The sequence below is a fragment of the Mesoplodon bidens genome (assembly GCF_964165515.1).
Source record: "Mesoplodon bidens genome assembly, chromosome: 2".
Taxonomy (NCBI): domain Eukaryota; kingdom Metazoa; phylum Chordata; class Mammalia; order Artiodactyla; family Ziphiidae; genus Mesoplodon; species Mesoplodon bidens.
The window spans coordinates 63,512,678-63,527,997 of record NC_138177.1 but is presented as its reverse complement, the minus strand read 5'-3'; the positions used below and the strand labels follow the sequence as shown (position 1 = coordinate 63,527,997).

Below are 15,320 nucleotides of genomic sequence, written 5' to 3'. Positions count from 1 at the left end.
ATTTAACTACTGGAGTTTGTGTTCATCAGGTAGCATAGTCTCTGCCAGTACAGGAGCTTTAAGAGACCAAGGACAGTGAAAAAGGGAAGTCCCCGAGTAAGAGGGTCTGCCTCTCTTGACTAACTTGGCTCAAATACTTTGCTGTGCTTTTCTCTAAGTGCTAATGGGATAATCTCTTTTTCATAATGTAGAATTTCTTTTGCTTCAGAAATTTCCAGGGGGAAATATAGCCAAGTACTTGGTTACATGACATTAACATTTCTAATGAATCAGGATTCTGAGGTTTCAAAGATATTAACAAACATAAAAATTCTGTAAATAAATATTTCTGTGGTATTTTTGTTTAAAAAATTGTATTTAGACTTCTTTCACTTAGGTTTTTTGGCTTTCTCCATTTAAAAACAAATGGAGAGTTTTTATTCTTTGTTTTTAAGAGCTTGCCCATCATAACATTCAGTATTTCTCATACTCCATAGAGCATCTTGGGTCTTAATTATGTGAAAAAATACTTTCATAGGAATTCTATTCAGGGAATTTTCTTAAAACTTGTATAAAGTCCTGGGGTACTAAATCAGACATCCCATAAGTCAACACTCTTTCCTTAGCACCTATAAGTGGTACAGGCTTTACTCAATGTGCTCTGGTCTTTTTCTCAGCTCAAATTTCTTCCCAAAGAAATCAGCCACAAAATAAATTTCCTCAGTGATCAGCCACAAATTAAAATTTGGTCCTTGAGATATTCAGGGTGCAAAAGATCACTGGGCAGGGATCTTCACCTTGAATGAGGAGGCTGCAAAGGCACACCCTGGGCTCTGGGGTTGCTTCTGATTGTGCTGGGCTGTGCTCCATCCAGATGAGTGTGCTTCAGCGAGCGGGAGGGTCGCCTGGCTTCCCTGTGTTGTCTGAGCCTTCGCCTGCGTCTGACTGGTCGACAGTGAGCCAGTTTCCTTCCATTGTGAGGATGGCTGTTGAAGGAGAGATTCAACCACTAGACACACTGGGAGACTTCTAGGAGATCGAGGCATGTTACTAGGAAAGAACCCCATATGATAAGTAAATTATCTATGAATGTGTTGTAGATGCATTTTTTTTCCTCTGTAGGAAGTTTTAAATGGATTCTGTACGTGCCAGGGCTGGGGGAAATTTGGTATAGAATTTGTTCATTTTCTATATCCTTTCCAGGAAACTTCTTTCTCTTTACCTGGCAACTGGCCGTGTTATTTTAGGGCAGAGTTTCTAAACAGTAGGATACTTTTGCCTCTGATAACCAAAAAGGACAGAGAGATGTTCCCTTAAACAGTACTCCAGTTGTTGGGATCTGAGGGAGCCAATTAATCCCCTTTCCTCTTTGATTTCTTAGAGACAGTGGTTTCCCCTATATCCATATACGATTGACCCTTGAATAACACGGGTCTGAACTGCGTGGGTCCACTATGTTTTAGTTTTCACTATGTTTTAGTGAAAAAAAACTGCGTTTTTTTCACTAAATACACACTACAGTACAACACCATCCGAGTTTGGTTGAATCCGTGGATGCAGACCCTCAGATATGTAGGGCCAAACTGTAAAGTTATACATAGATTTTCAACTGCACGGAGGGTTGGCACCCCTAAGCCCCATGTTGTTCAAGGGTCAACTGTATGACTTTTTAATTTGTATAGCAGCAGAACAATTAATTTAGGTTTATTTTAATTTCCTTTCCACACTTCAGTTGCCTAGGCTATTGGAGAAACTAATTACGACCCAACTTTTACTTGGAAGAGAGGACTTAACTTATGCTCCATGAATCACTGTATCTGGAGCACTGAGCAAGCTGAGAATTTTCTCTGATTTGACATTGTGATCAGTAACATATCTGAGTTTATATGAACAAGTGATAAGGGAACCCTTTTTGCTCTTTTGGGACGGGGGCCTAAAACTTCCATTTATTTTAGTATACAATAATTTTAATATATTCTTTAATTTAGAGGTAGACTACTACTATTTGTCTCTTAAGTGGAGGGGAAAAAAGAGGTAAAACTAAATCACCTTTCTGTTACTGATACATTCCTAACCTGTTTCTTTAGATTCCTTTTTATTCAGAAATTCCAGTTCTGGATGGACTCTTGAAATAATCGCTTTGCAAACAGGATGTTTGTGGAGTCTGTGAAAATTGTATATTGCTCACTTCTCTACTCCTGTGAGATTATCATGCTTGGCCTTATAATAGGCACAAATTTTGTTATCTTCAAATTTTGTTTATATTTTTTTGTTACACAGGAGAAGCAGAACCAAATAATTTTGGAATTAGAAGGAAACTTATTTAATTCATGCTCCTTTGCAGTGCTGGAATTTCCTGTACATATGTCTGTAAATGTACCTATCAGATTCTCCTTGAACATGTCAAATGACCTGGAACTCCACTTTCTCAGGGCATTTCTTTTGATTTTTGAACAGTTGCTGTTGCCACAACGATCTTCTTTACCTTTAGACAGAATCTGTCCCTCTCTCACTTCCATTCAGCATTTCTTGTTTTAGCCTCTGGAGCTACCACCTAGAATAAGTGATCCTTTTTATTTAGGGCTTCTAATTAATTCTGTTTTTTATTTGACATGTACATTTCTGATTTTTTTAAAGAAAAATGTGGGTTTGTCTTTCAGTTGGAAATGATGTGTTGATTTTTTTTTTTTTTAAGAGAGAAAGAATGTTTTCATGAACTGTCTGGGTGGCTATGTTTCTAATACTTATTTTCCTCTCCCACTGCTGCCCAAGTTTTTTCTCTGCAAGGAGACCTTACCAGGAGGCTATTACTCTGAACCTTACTCAACAGAGAAAAGCAGTAACTCTTCAACGCCTCAGTGGTTCCTCTAATCAGACACACTACTTTTCTCTTGGATTCAGTTGACCTTTTTTTTTGAAACTTGAGAACTTAAATTTATTTGTTTGGTTATTTGATATGTAAAAGTAACCCCAAACATTTAAATAACTCATGTTAAGGAATTTTTTTCCACACATCAAATGGCAGCTGAATTATCCCAGTACTTTGAATCATCTTGCTATTTATTTTGCTGAAATTCTGTGTTAAAATTCATTAAAGCCTGTGGTTGAGAGCTATGGGAGGGAGAAGATGAAGTTTTAATATTTGCTACCAGGTTCATCACTGTTTTTCCTGGGTATTTTGATTATGCTTATTATTTTTAAAAGTTGAGATGAAACACTTTGTATAGTTGGGGATCTTTATTTGCAAGCAATAGAAATAGCCTCTGAATAACTTAGACAAGAAAAAAGGAAATGAGGGGAAATCTGAGGAGCCAGGTCTAAGGAGAGCAGGATTCAGGGGAGCCCCAGGGACCTCATCCTCAGGAGTGTTCCTGCAGAAAGCATACTATCCCAATCTTGGGTGCAGTTCTCAGTTTGGCTTGACAGACTTCCTGCCAGGGATCTTTTAGCAGTTTGGGGCTTCTTTTGTTTTCAGGTCTATTGGAAGTTGCCTTCTTTGTTTTCTCCCACAAATATACTGATTTAATTTAAGTCTTGAAGCTAGTAGTGTGTGTGTGTGTGTTTTCTTTTTCCTGCTAATATTTTTGGGTTTGTTGTAGATATTTTCCAGGGTGGGGAGTGATGGTTAGGTTTTCCTGTTTCCTACTTGCTCTGTCATTTTTTTATGGGAAAAGTTAAGAAGATTAAAAAATTATACCACTGCGGTCAACATAAACAATTTAAAGCTATAAATGTTCCTTCAAGTATTACTTTAGTTGTATCTCACAGTTTTTTTCATTATTTAATCTAATACATTTTCTAATTTTCATGACAATTCTTTGATCCTTGCATTATATAAGCTTTTAAATTTCTATAAATATGAGATTTTGCTGGGTTTGTTTTTTTTTACTGATTTCTAATCTAATTCTTTTATGGTTGGAGAAAATTATCTGCATAATATTGATTCTTTGGGATTTTTAGATTTGCTCTGTGGCCTAATGTGTGGGCATATTTTGTAAATGGCCAGTGGGTGCTTGAAAAGAGTATGTGAATACACATTAATATAAAAGGTACAAGGGTGTGTGTATTGCATGAGATCAAGTAAATTATAGAGCTCCTTATTCTTTTTCTGCTTGATCTATGAATTCCTGAAAAAGACTTGATAACTAATACTTGTATGGTACTTAATATATTCCAGGCACTATTTTAAAGGCCTTACTTGTATTAATTTATTGTGTATTGATTATTTTTTTTAGAGGTTACTTTTACTTTATGTATTTTTAGACTGCGTACATTTGTTACTAGGTACTTAATACCTAGTGATTGGAGTCTTTTATCTTTGTGTATTGACCTTATTCATCTCTAGTAATATTTTTAACCTTAATGTCTCTTTTTCTGATATTGATATAGTTACACAGGCTTTTTTCTATTAGTGTTTAATTAATTTTAATATTAATGTTAATATTGCCTAGCATATCCTTCTCATTCCACCTTTGTATGTCCTTTTATTTGGAGTGTGTCTCATGAATAGTCTATGACAGGACTTCTCTGGTGGCACAGTGGTTAGGAATCCACCTGCCAATGCAAGGGACACCGATTCATTCCCTGGTCCGGGAGGATCCCACATGCCACGGAGCAACTAAGCCCGTGCGCCACAACTACTGAGCCTGCGCTCTGGAGGCTCCAAGACACACCTGCTGAGCCTGCGTGCCACAACTACTGAAGCCCACACACCTAGAGCCCATGCTCTGTAGCAAGAGAAGCCACCACAATGAGAAGCCCGCGTACTGCAACGAAGAGTAGCCCCCGCTCGCCGCAACTAGAGAAAGCCCGCGTGCAGCAACGAAGACCCAGCACAGCCAAAAATAAAAGAAATTATAAAAATTAAAAAATATATAAATAAATTAATTAAAGAAAAATAGTCTATGGGTGGATTTTGTTTTTATCCAGTTTTGTCTAAGAGTGGTAGTATAATGTGATGGTTAAAAGCAAGAACTTTAGGGCCAGGTTGCTTGGGTTTGGGTTGTTGTCTGGGATGTTGATATCTGACACCTGTAATTCTACACTTGGGGGTAGGAGGTGTTTGGACTTTGCTTTATTTAGACTTTTAACCTCTCCCCATGTTATATGCTCCATATCTCACTGCTGCTCTCCTATGGGTGAGGTACCTGGTATATTCAAGTTCTGATTCTCTACAGGGTTCAGTTGTTACCCTTTCAGTGTCACCTGCCACTTGAACTTTATGGTGTTTCCTTAGTCATCTGCTTCTTATCTCTTGAAAATGTATTGAAGTATCTCTAAAATGGGCATAATAAAACTGCTTAGTTATAGGACTATCTGAAGTTAAGTGTGAGTCAATAGATGTAAAGAACTTTGAACAGTACCTGGCACATCAGAAGTGCTTAGAAAGATTTGTTCCCATTTTGTCACTGATGTTAATATTATAGTTTGACTTTTAAAGCTCTTGGCTGCCTTGAAAGTATCTACAGTCCTGTCTGATATTTGTTACTATGAATTTCATCATCAGATTTATTGTTTTTATTTTATAATCCAAGTTTTTCTTTGTTTTGGCTTTTTTCTTCCTCAGGCGATTTGGGGAGGACATAACTTTGGTGCATCTCAATTTAGCAAGTTGAAAGTAGTAATTGAATTTAATGGAAATTGAAAATCATTTCCCAGAAGGAGTATATTGCAATTAAACTACATGGTAAATTTAAACTTGTAAAATTTTTCTATTTGAATGGTGTCGGGTACTTTCAGTTAGTTGATAGGCTAGATTCTTAATTTCATATGGAGACATTAAAAACTCTATAAAGAAAAGAACCCTATGAAGTGAAATTTTTTGCTTAAGTGGGAATCTCTGTGTTTTCATTACATTTATGTTAAAAAGAACATTAGTGGTGGTGACTGTTACACAACAATGTGAATGTACTTAAGGCCACTGAAGCTATACACTTAAAGATGGTTAAAGTGGTAAATTTTATGTTATATATATCTTACCACAATTTTTTAAAAAAGAACACTAGTTATTATGTATATGTCTCACATTGAAGGTGAAAGAAGATGTTTATCACTGTGAAAATCTAAATCTCATGGACCATACAGATAGAGTGAGCAGAACATATTGGTGTCAGTACCTTGACTTATGTTTTCTTTCTTCAGCCATATATGATTCTCATTCATTTCCTAATGTGAACTTTTTTTTTTAACAGGAAGGAAAAGCTGATGCGATGCTCTCAATGCCGAGTTGCCAAATACTGTAGTGCTAAGTGTCAGGTAAGAAGGTTCTGCTGTATGTAAATTCTCTACTCTTAAATTTGTTCTCCATTATGCCTGTTGAACTATTTCTGTTTCTTCATAATCTTTTATTTATTTTAACTTGTTTTTTTCCTTCAACTTAAAAATCATATATGTAGATGGTAATAATTATATATACATAATATATACATAAACTCTATCCATATAGTGTGTATGTATGTGTGTGTGTGTGTGTGTGTATATCACTGAAGAAAAGTTAAATGTTTACACCTCTCCATCTTCTTGTACTCTTGACTTCAGTCCCATTTCCCAGAGCTAACCACTGTTAAGTTTCTTATGTATCTTTGCAGCATTTTTTTGGTACAAACACATTTATGTATCTTTATCTTTTGTTTTTCAAAACAGATACAGGTTATTCTGGCACAAATTCTTTTATACCTTGATTTTCTTTTTCATTTAATAATCTATGTAGAAGAACTTTTTGTATCCTTATGTTCATCCTATCATATGAATGCACCACAATCATAATTTCCCCACTAATGAATGCATAATTTTTTCCCAATATTTGGTATTGCCAGTACTGCATCAGGTATCCTTTCGTGCACATTTTTGCACAGTTGTGCAAATTGATTGTAGGATAAATTCTTCCCCGTTGTATTGATTAGTAAAAGGATATATGCATTTTGAATTTTTAAAGAGAATGCTCAATTGCCTTCTAAGAGTTTGAGTTAATTAACAACAACTGACAGTCTATGAGAGTACTGCTGTTAACATCTTTGAAATTCTTTAAAGGATGTATAATTAACATTCAACATGACCTTTTCTTCTAACCTTATGGTTAATCATTTAATAAGAAATTTAATTATGCTCTAATGAATTAGGTCATAATAAAAAGTCTAATTGGAGGGTTGGTGTCTGTGTCACTTGCCACCCATGTTTCAGGGAACTTCAAGTTAAGAAGACTACATATAGAACCAAATGAATTATATTATTTGATACAGATTTTCTAGTTGAGCTTCCTTTCTGTTCTCAATGAGTTAAACATTTACGTTTATTTTCCCTTGTTTTTATGACTGTTTTTCCCCAGGCCTACTTCCTCCTTTTGTAGTACACTCAAGGAAAAAAAACAACAAAACCCATTATCTGATTAGAATGAGTAGAGGGAGTCTGGTGGGTAGGTATGTCATTTTGATTCATTATAGTGCGTGTATTTTTACCACATATATTAGCTGTTTACTGTAGCATCAATAATAATGTCATCGTCAGATACACTGTAGAAGGTAGTGGGAAAATAGCTAGTAAGATGAAAGATATCATACATAACACAGCTAGTGGACATGCTTGTATGTGTGTGGGGGATAGGGTGTGTGTGTAGAGGAGATGGGATGGGAGTCAAAGAATGGCCAGAACATATGTATTTAAACTGCTCTGTTAAGCTCACCCTTAAGGTACAGCATTAAACATTGTAATTATTGTGGATACCTACAAAGCAGCACAAAATTAAACTGACAGACTGAACTATGAACAGTAATGAACAGAAGCACTTGGAATGGAAATTGATATAGAGGATGCGAATTCATAACATAAAATCCAAAATACGTTTACCCTAGGGGGACATAACTTTTGTCAGTAGCTTAGCGTTTGATGTATGGGGCCATAGCATCAATGAGCTGTCCACAAGAAGCTGAGGTGTTATAGGGTATAATGTCCCCTGTGCTCATCAGGAAGGTATCAGTGGCATCAGTTTTCACACTTCATTTTTAAACATAAGTGATACAAGGATACATTTGCATTATAAAAATTAGCACAGTATAGACTAATACAGAGTAAAAAGTAAAAGTCTTCCTCAAGCATTCTTCCCCCATTCCTACTTCTCTTTTCCAGAGGTAGTGTCTCTGTGTTTGTTTTGTGAGTGGAGGATACACACCAAACTGTTAGTCTATGCGTCATACATAGTATACACATACATGTATATATTTACTGCTATGTACAGAACTGTTTGTATTCCTCTGTATATACCTTGTTATGAGGTGTCATATAATGTAATAGAGAGGTTATATATTGGGTCCAGTCTAATTTCTATATTGGCATAATCAGCATATCACAGATGATTATGAGATCAAAGAGGAGGAACAGGCTAAGTTTTCTTATGAAAAAACATTCTCAAAATTTATAATATAGATAGCAAGTAAACCAGTTTTAAGCAAATTCACCAATTACTATTTTATCTCTGCTGGATTTACTTTGATTCATAATATGTACATTTCTAATTGAATTAATTGCGGAGCAAAACAAGCAGCTGGGTACCACATCAAATTGCAGTTTACATACTTTTAAAAAGTACTATATTAGCAGAAAGAGGCTCTATTTTATGTTGATAATTATAGGCCTCTTTAAAAATGTGAATCATATTTTTGAGTGTGCATTTTTATGTTTAGTTGTAGAATGATTTGATTCATTTTTGATGAATTCCGCATTAGTAAGCACTTAACAGCGTGATTTAATAAGTTGGTTTCTGTAGTATCATACCCAAAGTGATGATAATGAAGAAAGCCAAGCCCTTGGTTTTTATAAATAGCTCTGTGCCAGGCTTCAGGCTGATAGAATATGTACTGGATGCTCTGTAGAAAAGTTGGCTTTGTATCTAACTGTAAACAAAAAGGGAATATTGTATAAAGGTTAAAATTATTTGATCATATTTAACTTTTTGACTTGTGCAAATGTCTGCAGGCCTGAGCTTTTCTTTTCTCGCTTCATATTTGCCTGCAGAGTGATCCCATCTACTCCCATGGCTTCAGTTGACATCTGTATATTAATTATTCTCAGTTCTCCATCTCCAGCCTCCTCCTCTCTCCTGAGCACCAGACCCATATCTTACGGGGCACCTCTATTTGGGTGTTGCACTGGTATCTGAAATGCCATATATTTATACCTGAGCGCATTATCTTATCCCAGACCTGCTTTCCTTCTCATTTTTCAACCTCAGTGAATAATCTCACCAGCCACTCAGCAGTCCTAGTTGCCAGGGTGTCATCAGCTCTGATTTACGTTTTTTCTTGGCTCCACATCCTCTTAATCACCACGTCCTGCTGATTCTACCACCTGAAGATCTGAATTGGTTCACTTCTCTCTAGCTTCTCTACCACTACTCTTGTGCATGTTACCATGATCTCTTTCCTAGGTTAGCTGCAGTCTTTAAACCGTTACAAGCTTCTATTCTCTTCTCTACACAGGAACCAGAGTGATTATTTTATTCTAGAATGTAAGCATGATCTGTCACTCACCAGCTTGAAACCCTGGCCCTCTCTTTCCTCAGGGTGAAATTCAAACTGGCAGACTTTGCCACGTTTTTACTTCTGGGCCTTTGGCTATGTAAGTCCCTGTGTCTGGATCAGACCTCTCCCCCTAGCTACTGAACTCCTATTTATCCTTTAGAACTCAGATTAAATGTCACTCCCTTTTTCCTAACCCCCTGAGACTAGTTTGTATCCCTCCTTTATCATACAGAAATTTAATTATGTTAATTTTGGGGTTAATTACCTGTTTCTGTAGTTAGATGTCAGGCTCCTTGAAGGTATGCTCTGTGCATGGGTCACTGCTGCCGATGTAGCATAATTTGTTGAGTGAATGAATGAATGAATACATTCATCAGTGATAATTGTTGAATTTGATTTTTAAAATTACATCATCTCTAAATAACCTGTCTGTAGTAATATTTCTTTTTTAGATGGAAATATAAGTGGGATATAACATTGTATTAGTTTTAGATATACAACATAATGATTTGATAGGTGTATATATGGCAAAATGATCACGACAATAAGTTTAGTTAACATCCATTGCCACATGTAATTATAATATTTTTTCTTGTGATGAGAACATTTAAGATCTACTCTCTTAGCGACTTTCAAATATACAATACAGTATTGTTAACTATAGTCGCCAACCTGTACGTTATATCCCCAGGAATTTTTTGTTTGTTTGTTTTTTGTTTTGATCACGCTGCATGGCATGTAGAATCTTAGTTCCCTAACGAGGAATTGAACCTGCACCCCCTGCATTGGAAGCACGGAGTCTTAACCCCTGCACCGCCAAGGAAGCCCTCCCCAGGAATTATTTAATTCTTATAAACCATTTAATCATCTTCACCCATTTTTCCCCTCCACCACTTACCCCCATCTCCTGCCTCTGGCAAACACCTGTCTGTTCTCTGTATCTAAAATTTTTTTAAATTTATTTTTCTTTATTAATTTATTTGGTTGCGCCAGGTCTTAGTTGTGGCAGGCAGACTCCTTAGTTGCGGCTCACGGGCTACTTAGTTGTGGCATGTGAACTCTTAGTTGCGGCATGCATGTGGGATCTAGTTCCCTGACCAGGGATCGAACCCAGGCCCCCTGCATTGGGAGCGCAGATTCTTAACTACTGCGCCACCAGGAAAGTCCCAATAGTTTTTTTTTTTAGATTCCGCATATAAGTGAGACATAATAATATGTCTTTTTTTTTTCTTTTATTCAACAAATGTTTGTTTAGAGCCATCAAGCTGGGTCTGCTGCATTTCTAGATTGTGACACTTTCTTAATCCTCTTCTCTTAAAAATTATGGAGCCAGTGACTATTATTGGCACTCAGGGATGCATCCGGGGAAAAAAAAAGCAGACAAATATCCTTGCCTGTGTATAATATAAATTCTATAGGGAGAGATAATTAAAAAAATTTTTATTGTGGTAAAAGTCACATAATATAAAACATACTATTTTAACCATATTTAACTGTACAGTTCAGTGGCACTAAGTACATTCACGTTGTTGTGCGACTCTCACCATCATCCATCTCCCGAATTTTTCACCTTCCTAAACTGAAACGGTGTCCCCTTTAACACTAACTCCCCATTCCCCCTTCCCCTCCACCCCCCACCCGCCCCCCCCCGGCCCCTGGCATCTACCGATGTACTTTCTGACTATGAATTTGACTGTTCTAGGTACCTCGTACAAGTGGAATCAAACAGTATTTGTCTGTACCTAATGTATGTTGGAATGCATTTTTAAGGTTTTAATATGTCTTAATTCATCAGTATAGGCATTATCTATTAACTTCCTGCTCTGATAGACAACAGAATTTAGCTCACCTATGTCAGCATCTACTTCCTCTCTGTCTTTTTATATAGCTATATCAGGATTCTCCATTCATCCAAAGTCTATCCAATAGATATTTATTGAGTACCTGCTAGCTAGTCAGTGTTCTAAGTTGGTGGTGGGCAGTTAGCAATGAACAAGTAAACAAGGTCCTGGCTTTCGTAAAGTTTATAGTAGTGAGGAGACAGACAGTAACAAATGCCATGATTATATGAGTGAGTGTGATTTGGATGAGTGTGAGCTTGCCATTGCACAGATGGTTACAGAAGGGCTTCCTATATAGGTGACATTTGGCTGGAGTCTAAAAATACCCAGCCACGGAAAGATCTCAGAGCAGTTGTTGTTTTTTTTTAATGTAAAAGGAACAGCGAATGTAAAGGCACTGAAGAGGAAAATAGCTTGTCATGTTAGAGGAATGAAGAGGAGTTTGAGGTAAACAGATTCACAAATTCATATGAAAAAAATCTTTTACCAGAGTGTGTATCCTTATTATTTTACCAAATATCACCACAAACAAAAATGACTGAATGCCTTACAATTAAATAATGCTAAAATAACTTTCTTGCCCTGCTTTTTACAGAGTATTGTGAAATTATGTGTTGTGCATGTTTTTGAGTTATAGTTGCTTCTGGTTAGCTGGAAAATAGAGAAATTTAGTGGTCAAAACTGAGACTTTGTCAAAAACATTTTTTCTAGTTCATTACACACCTGGTTCTCAGAATTAAAAAAAACTAATTATTAATAAATTTAAATTATACTTCTTTGAGGAGAAAAAGGAGTTGGATAATGGTGGATACATGTCATTTGTTCAAACCCATAGAATGTTTGACACCAAGAGTGAACCCTAATGTACACTATGGACTTGGGTGATAATGATGTGTCCGCCTAAGTCCATCAGTTGTAACATACATGAGGATGTTGATAACAGAGGAGGCTGTACATGTGTGGGGGGCAGAGGGTAGGTATCTGGGAACTTTATGTACTTTCCTCTCAATGCTGTGAACTTAAAACTGCTCTAAAAATTAATGTCTTAAAAAATAAATCATAGGGAAAAAAAGCAGTTGGAGGTGAGGCCAATGAGTTAAGACTTGAAGGACTTGATAATGGATTCATGCATCCATTAATTTACTCAGCAAGTATTAGTGCTGATGCCAGGACTTTTCTTGGCTCTGGCACAATATTACTGAACAAGATACAGAAAACCCTTGCCTTTATGGAGCTTTCATTTTCCTTGTGAGACAGATATATAATATTGTCTTATTTTTATGCCTAAAATAAAGGGAGTAAGAGAAAATGATAGGGATTGGGAGGCTATTTTTACATATGTGTGTGTGTGAATACATATACACACATATGTACATATACATATATATTTAACTTCTTTATATTTAATATATAGATATTGAGAAAGAGATATATCTATGTATGTGTATCCATATACATATCTATATCTATAGTGAGATAACTATTTCTATATTTGTCTATCTGTCTACCTAAGACCTCTCAGGAGGTGGCATTTGAGTGGCGATCTGAAAGAAGTAAGACGTGAAGATTGGAGAAGGGAGTTTCAGGTTTGATGTACATCACATGTAAAAGCAGGAATGAATATGGTGTGCTCACTGAAGGACAAGAAGGCCAGTATGGTGGACCAGAGTAAGCAACAAAGAGAGCTGTAGGAGATAGATTAGAGAGATAGGAGGGACCAGGTTATGAGGCCATTGTGTACTATGGCTAAAAATAAACATTTTGTTCCATGTGTGATGGGCTGCTACTGTAGGGTTCCGGGAAGGGGAGTGGGGATCAGTATTATGGTCTGAGATTTTAAAGGAATTTTCCTGAGTGCTGTGGGGATAGGTTATAGGAGGGCAAGGATAGAGGCTGAGAAACCAGTTAGGAGGTTGTTACACTAGTCTGGTTGCCATATAATGGTGGCTAGGACTAGAGTAGCAACAGCAAAAAGAATTGGTTAGATTTGGGGTATCTTTTGAAGGAAGAACTGACTGAATTTGCTCATGGTTGCATTCATCCATTCAAGTTGAGAACTCAACATATGCAAGCACTGATCTAGTCAAGAGCTCTGATGGCTTGGATTAGAGTGGTAGCAGTAGAGGTGGTAAGAAATGATTGGATTTGAGAAGTATTTTGCAGGTGTAACTGAAAGAGTTTGCTAATAGATTAGATGTAAGAGGTGAGACAAGAACAGTCAGAGATAGAACTTTTTTTTAAAATGGAGTTCCATTTAATATTTATTTATTTATTTATTTATTTATTTAGGCTGCGCCGGGTCTTAGCTGCAGCATGTGGGCTCTTTTTTTAGCTTCGGCATGTGGACTTAGTTGCGGCATGTGGACTCTTAGTCACAGCATGCGAGCTCTTTAGTTGTAGCATGCATGCAGGATCTAGGTCCCTGACCAGCGATCGAACCCGGGCCCCCGCATTGGGAGCACGGAGTCTTACTCACTGGACTACCAGGGAAGTCCCAGAGATAGAACTTTTAAGTTTCTGCCCTCAGCAACTTTGGGTGAATGGTGGTGCTATTTAGTGACTTAAAGAAATCTTATTGAAGAGTAGGTTCTGAGAAGAGAATTCTAATTTACAAATTTTTAGTTTGTGCCTATTAAACATACATGGAGATGTTGAATAGGCAACTGGATATACTTGCTCAGAATGGGGGCTGGGACTTCATGAAAAAATGTAAGAAGAATGAATATGGGGATGGAGAGGGAAAGAAAAGAATCAAGAATGACTCCTTGGGCACTTTCCTGGCTGTCCAGTGGTTAAGACTCTGCGCTTCCAATGCAAGGGGCGTGGGTTTGATCCCTGGTTGGGGAACTAAGATCCCACAAGCTGCGCAGTATGGCCAAAAAAAGAAAAAAAAAAGAATGACTCCTTGGTTTTTGGCTTTAGCAATTGGGTAGATGATGATTCCATTTACTGACATGGGGAAGACAAGACTCCCATGTAATAGCGTAATAGACCCAGTTTTAGGTGGGAAAAATCTGCTTTGGCTGTGTTAGATTTGCAATAACTGTTATTATATGTCTATTAGGTTCAGTTTCCTTTTCTCATGTCTGTAACTTTAAACAATATGTGCAAGCCTCCATCTGTGTTTATCAATTGTAGATCGTATCTTTTGATTCCCTACCTTTAAGGTGAAGATATTAGTATTCCCACTCTTCCCTCTCTTATCACTCTATTTTCCATAATTTGCCAGCTGTACCTTTACTTTTATATTGTCAAGGTTAATGATATTTACATGCTGTTCTAGAACACAAAATTAAGTCCCACGTAATGATTTTAAAAAGTCAAAATCAGTAAAAAGTCATACGTGATTTTTAAAATATCACTTTCTAGATTCAGATTCAATGCAGTCCCATTCAAAGTCCCACAGATTGATAAGCTGACTGAAATTTATGTGGAAATGCAAAAGACTTAAACTGAGTCCCTTATGTAGAAGAAGAGCAAAGTTGGAGGACTTAGACCACTTGATTTAAACACTTACTCTAAAGCTACAGTAACGAAGACAGTGGTGTTAGGATAGACTTCTAGAGCAATGAATAGAATAGAGCGACGGTCCCCAACCTTTCTGGCACCAGGGACTGGTTTCCTGGAAGACAGTTTTTCCGTGGATGGGGTTGGGGGATGGTGCAGGCGGTAATGTGAGCGATGGGGAGCGGCAGATGAAGCTTCACTCACTTGCCTCCTGCTGTGCGTCTCGGTTCTTAACAGGCTGTGGACTGGTACTGGTCTGTGGCCCGGGGACTGGGGACCCCTGGAATAGAGAGTCTAGAAATTGGCCCCGTTCTGTGTTCTTTTATGTGATAGTTAGCTATGGCCACAAGAGAGGACTCAGAGAGACTCAGGAAAAAGTTTATTATACTCATAGATCCTAGAAACAGGAGGGATGGATTGCTGCACAGCATCATGTGCGGGAAGCCTCAGGGTGGTCTGGAGGCAGAAAGGAGAAGAAAGG

At 37.2% G+C, this 15,320-nt stretch overlaps 1 protein-coding gene across 2 annotated transcripts in view; it reads left to right on the top strand.

The window, feature by feature from the left end:
• Positions 1 to 15,320, top strand: part of SMYD3 (SET and MYND domain containing 3) — a 754,146-nt gene that overhangs the window by 183,708 nt on the left and 555,118 nt on the right. For both annotated transcript variants that reach the window (XM_081224651.1, XM_081224650.1), the window contains exon 2: positions 6,171 to 6,234. In XM_081224651.1, the coding sequence (XP_081080777.1) occupies positions 6,171 to 6,234 (64 nt within the window). The remainder of the gene's footprint in view (positions 1 to 6,170; positions 6,235 to 15,320) is intronic.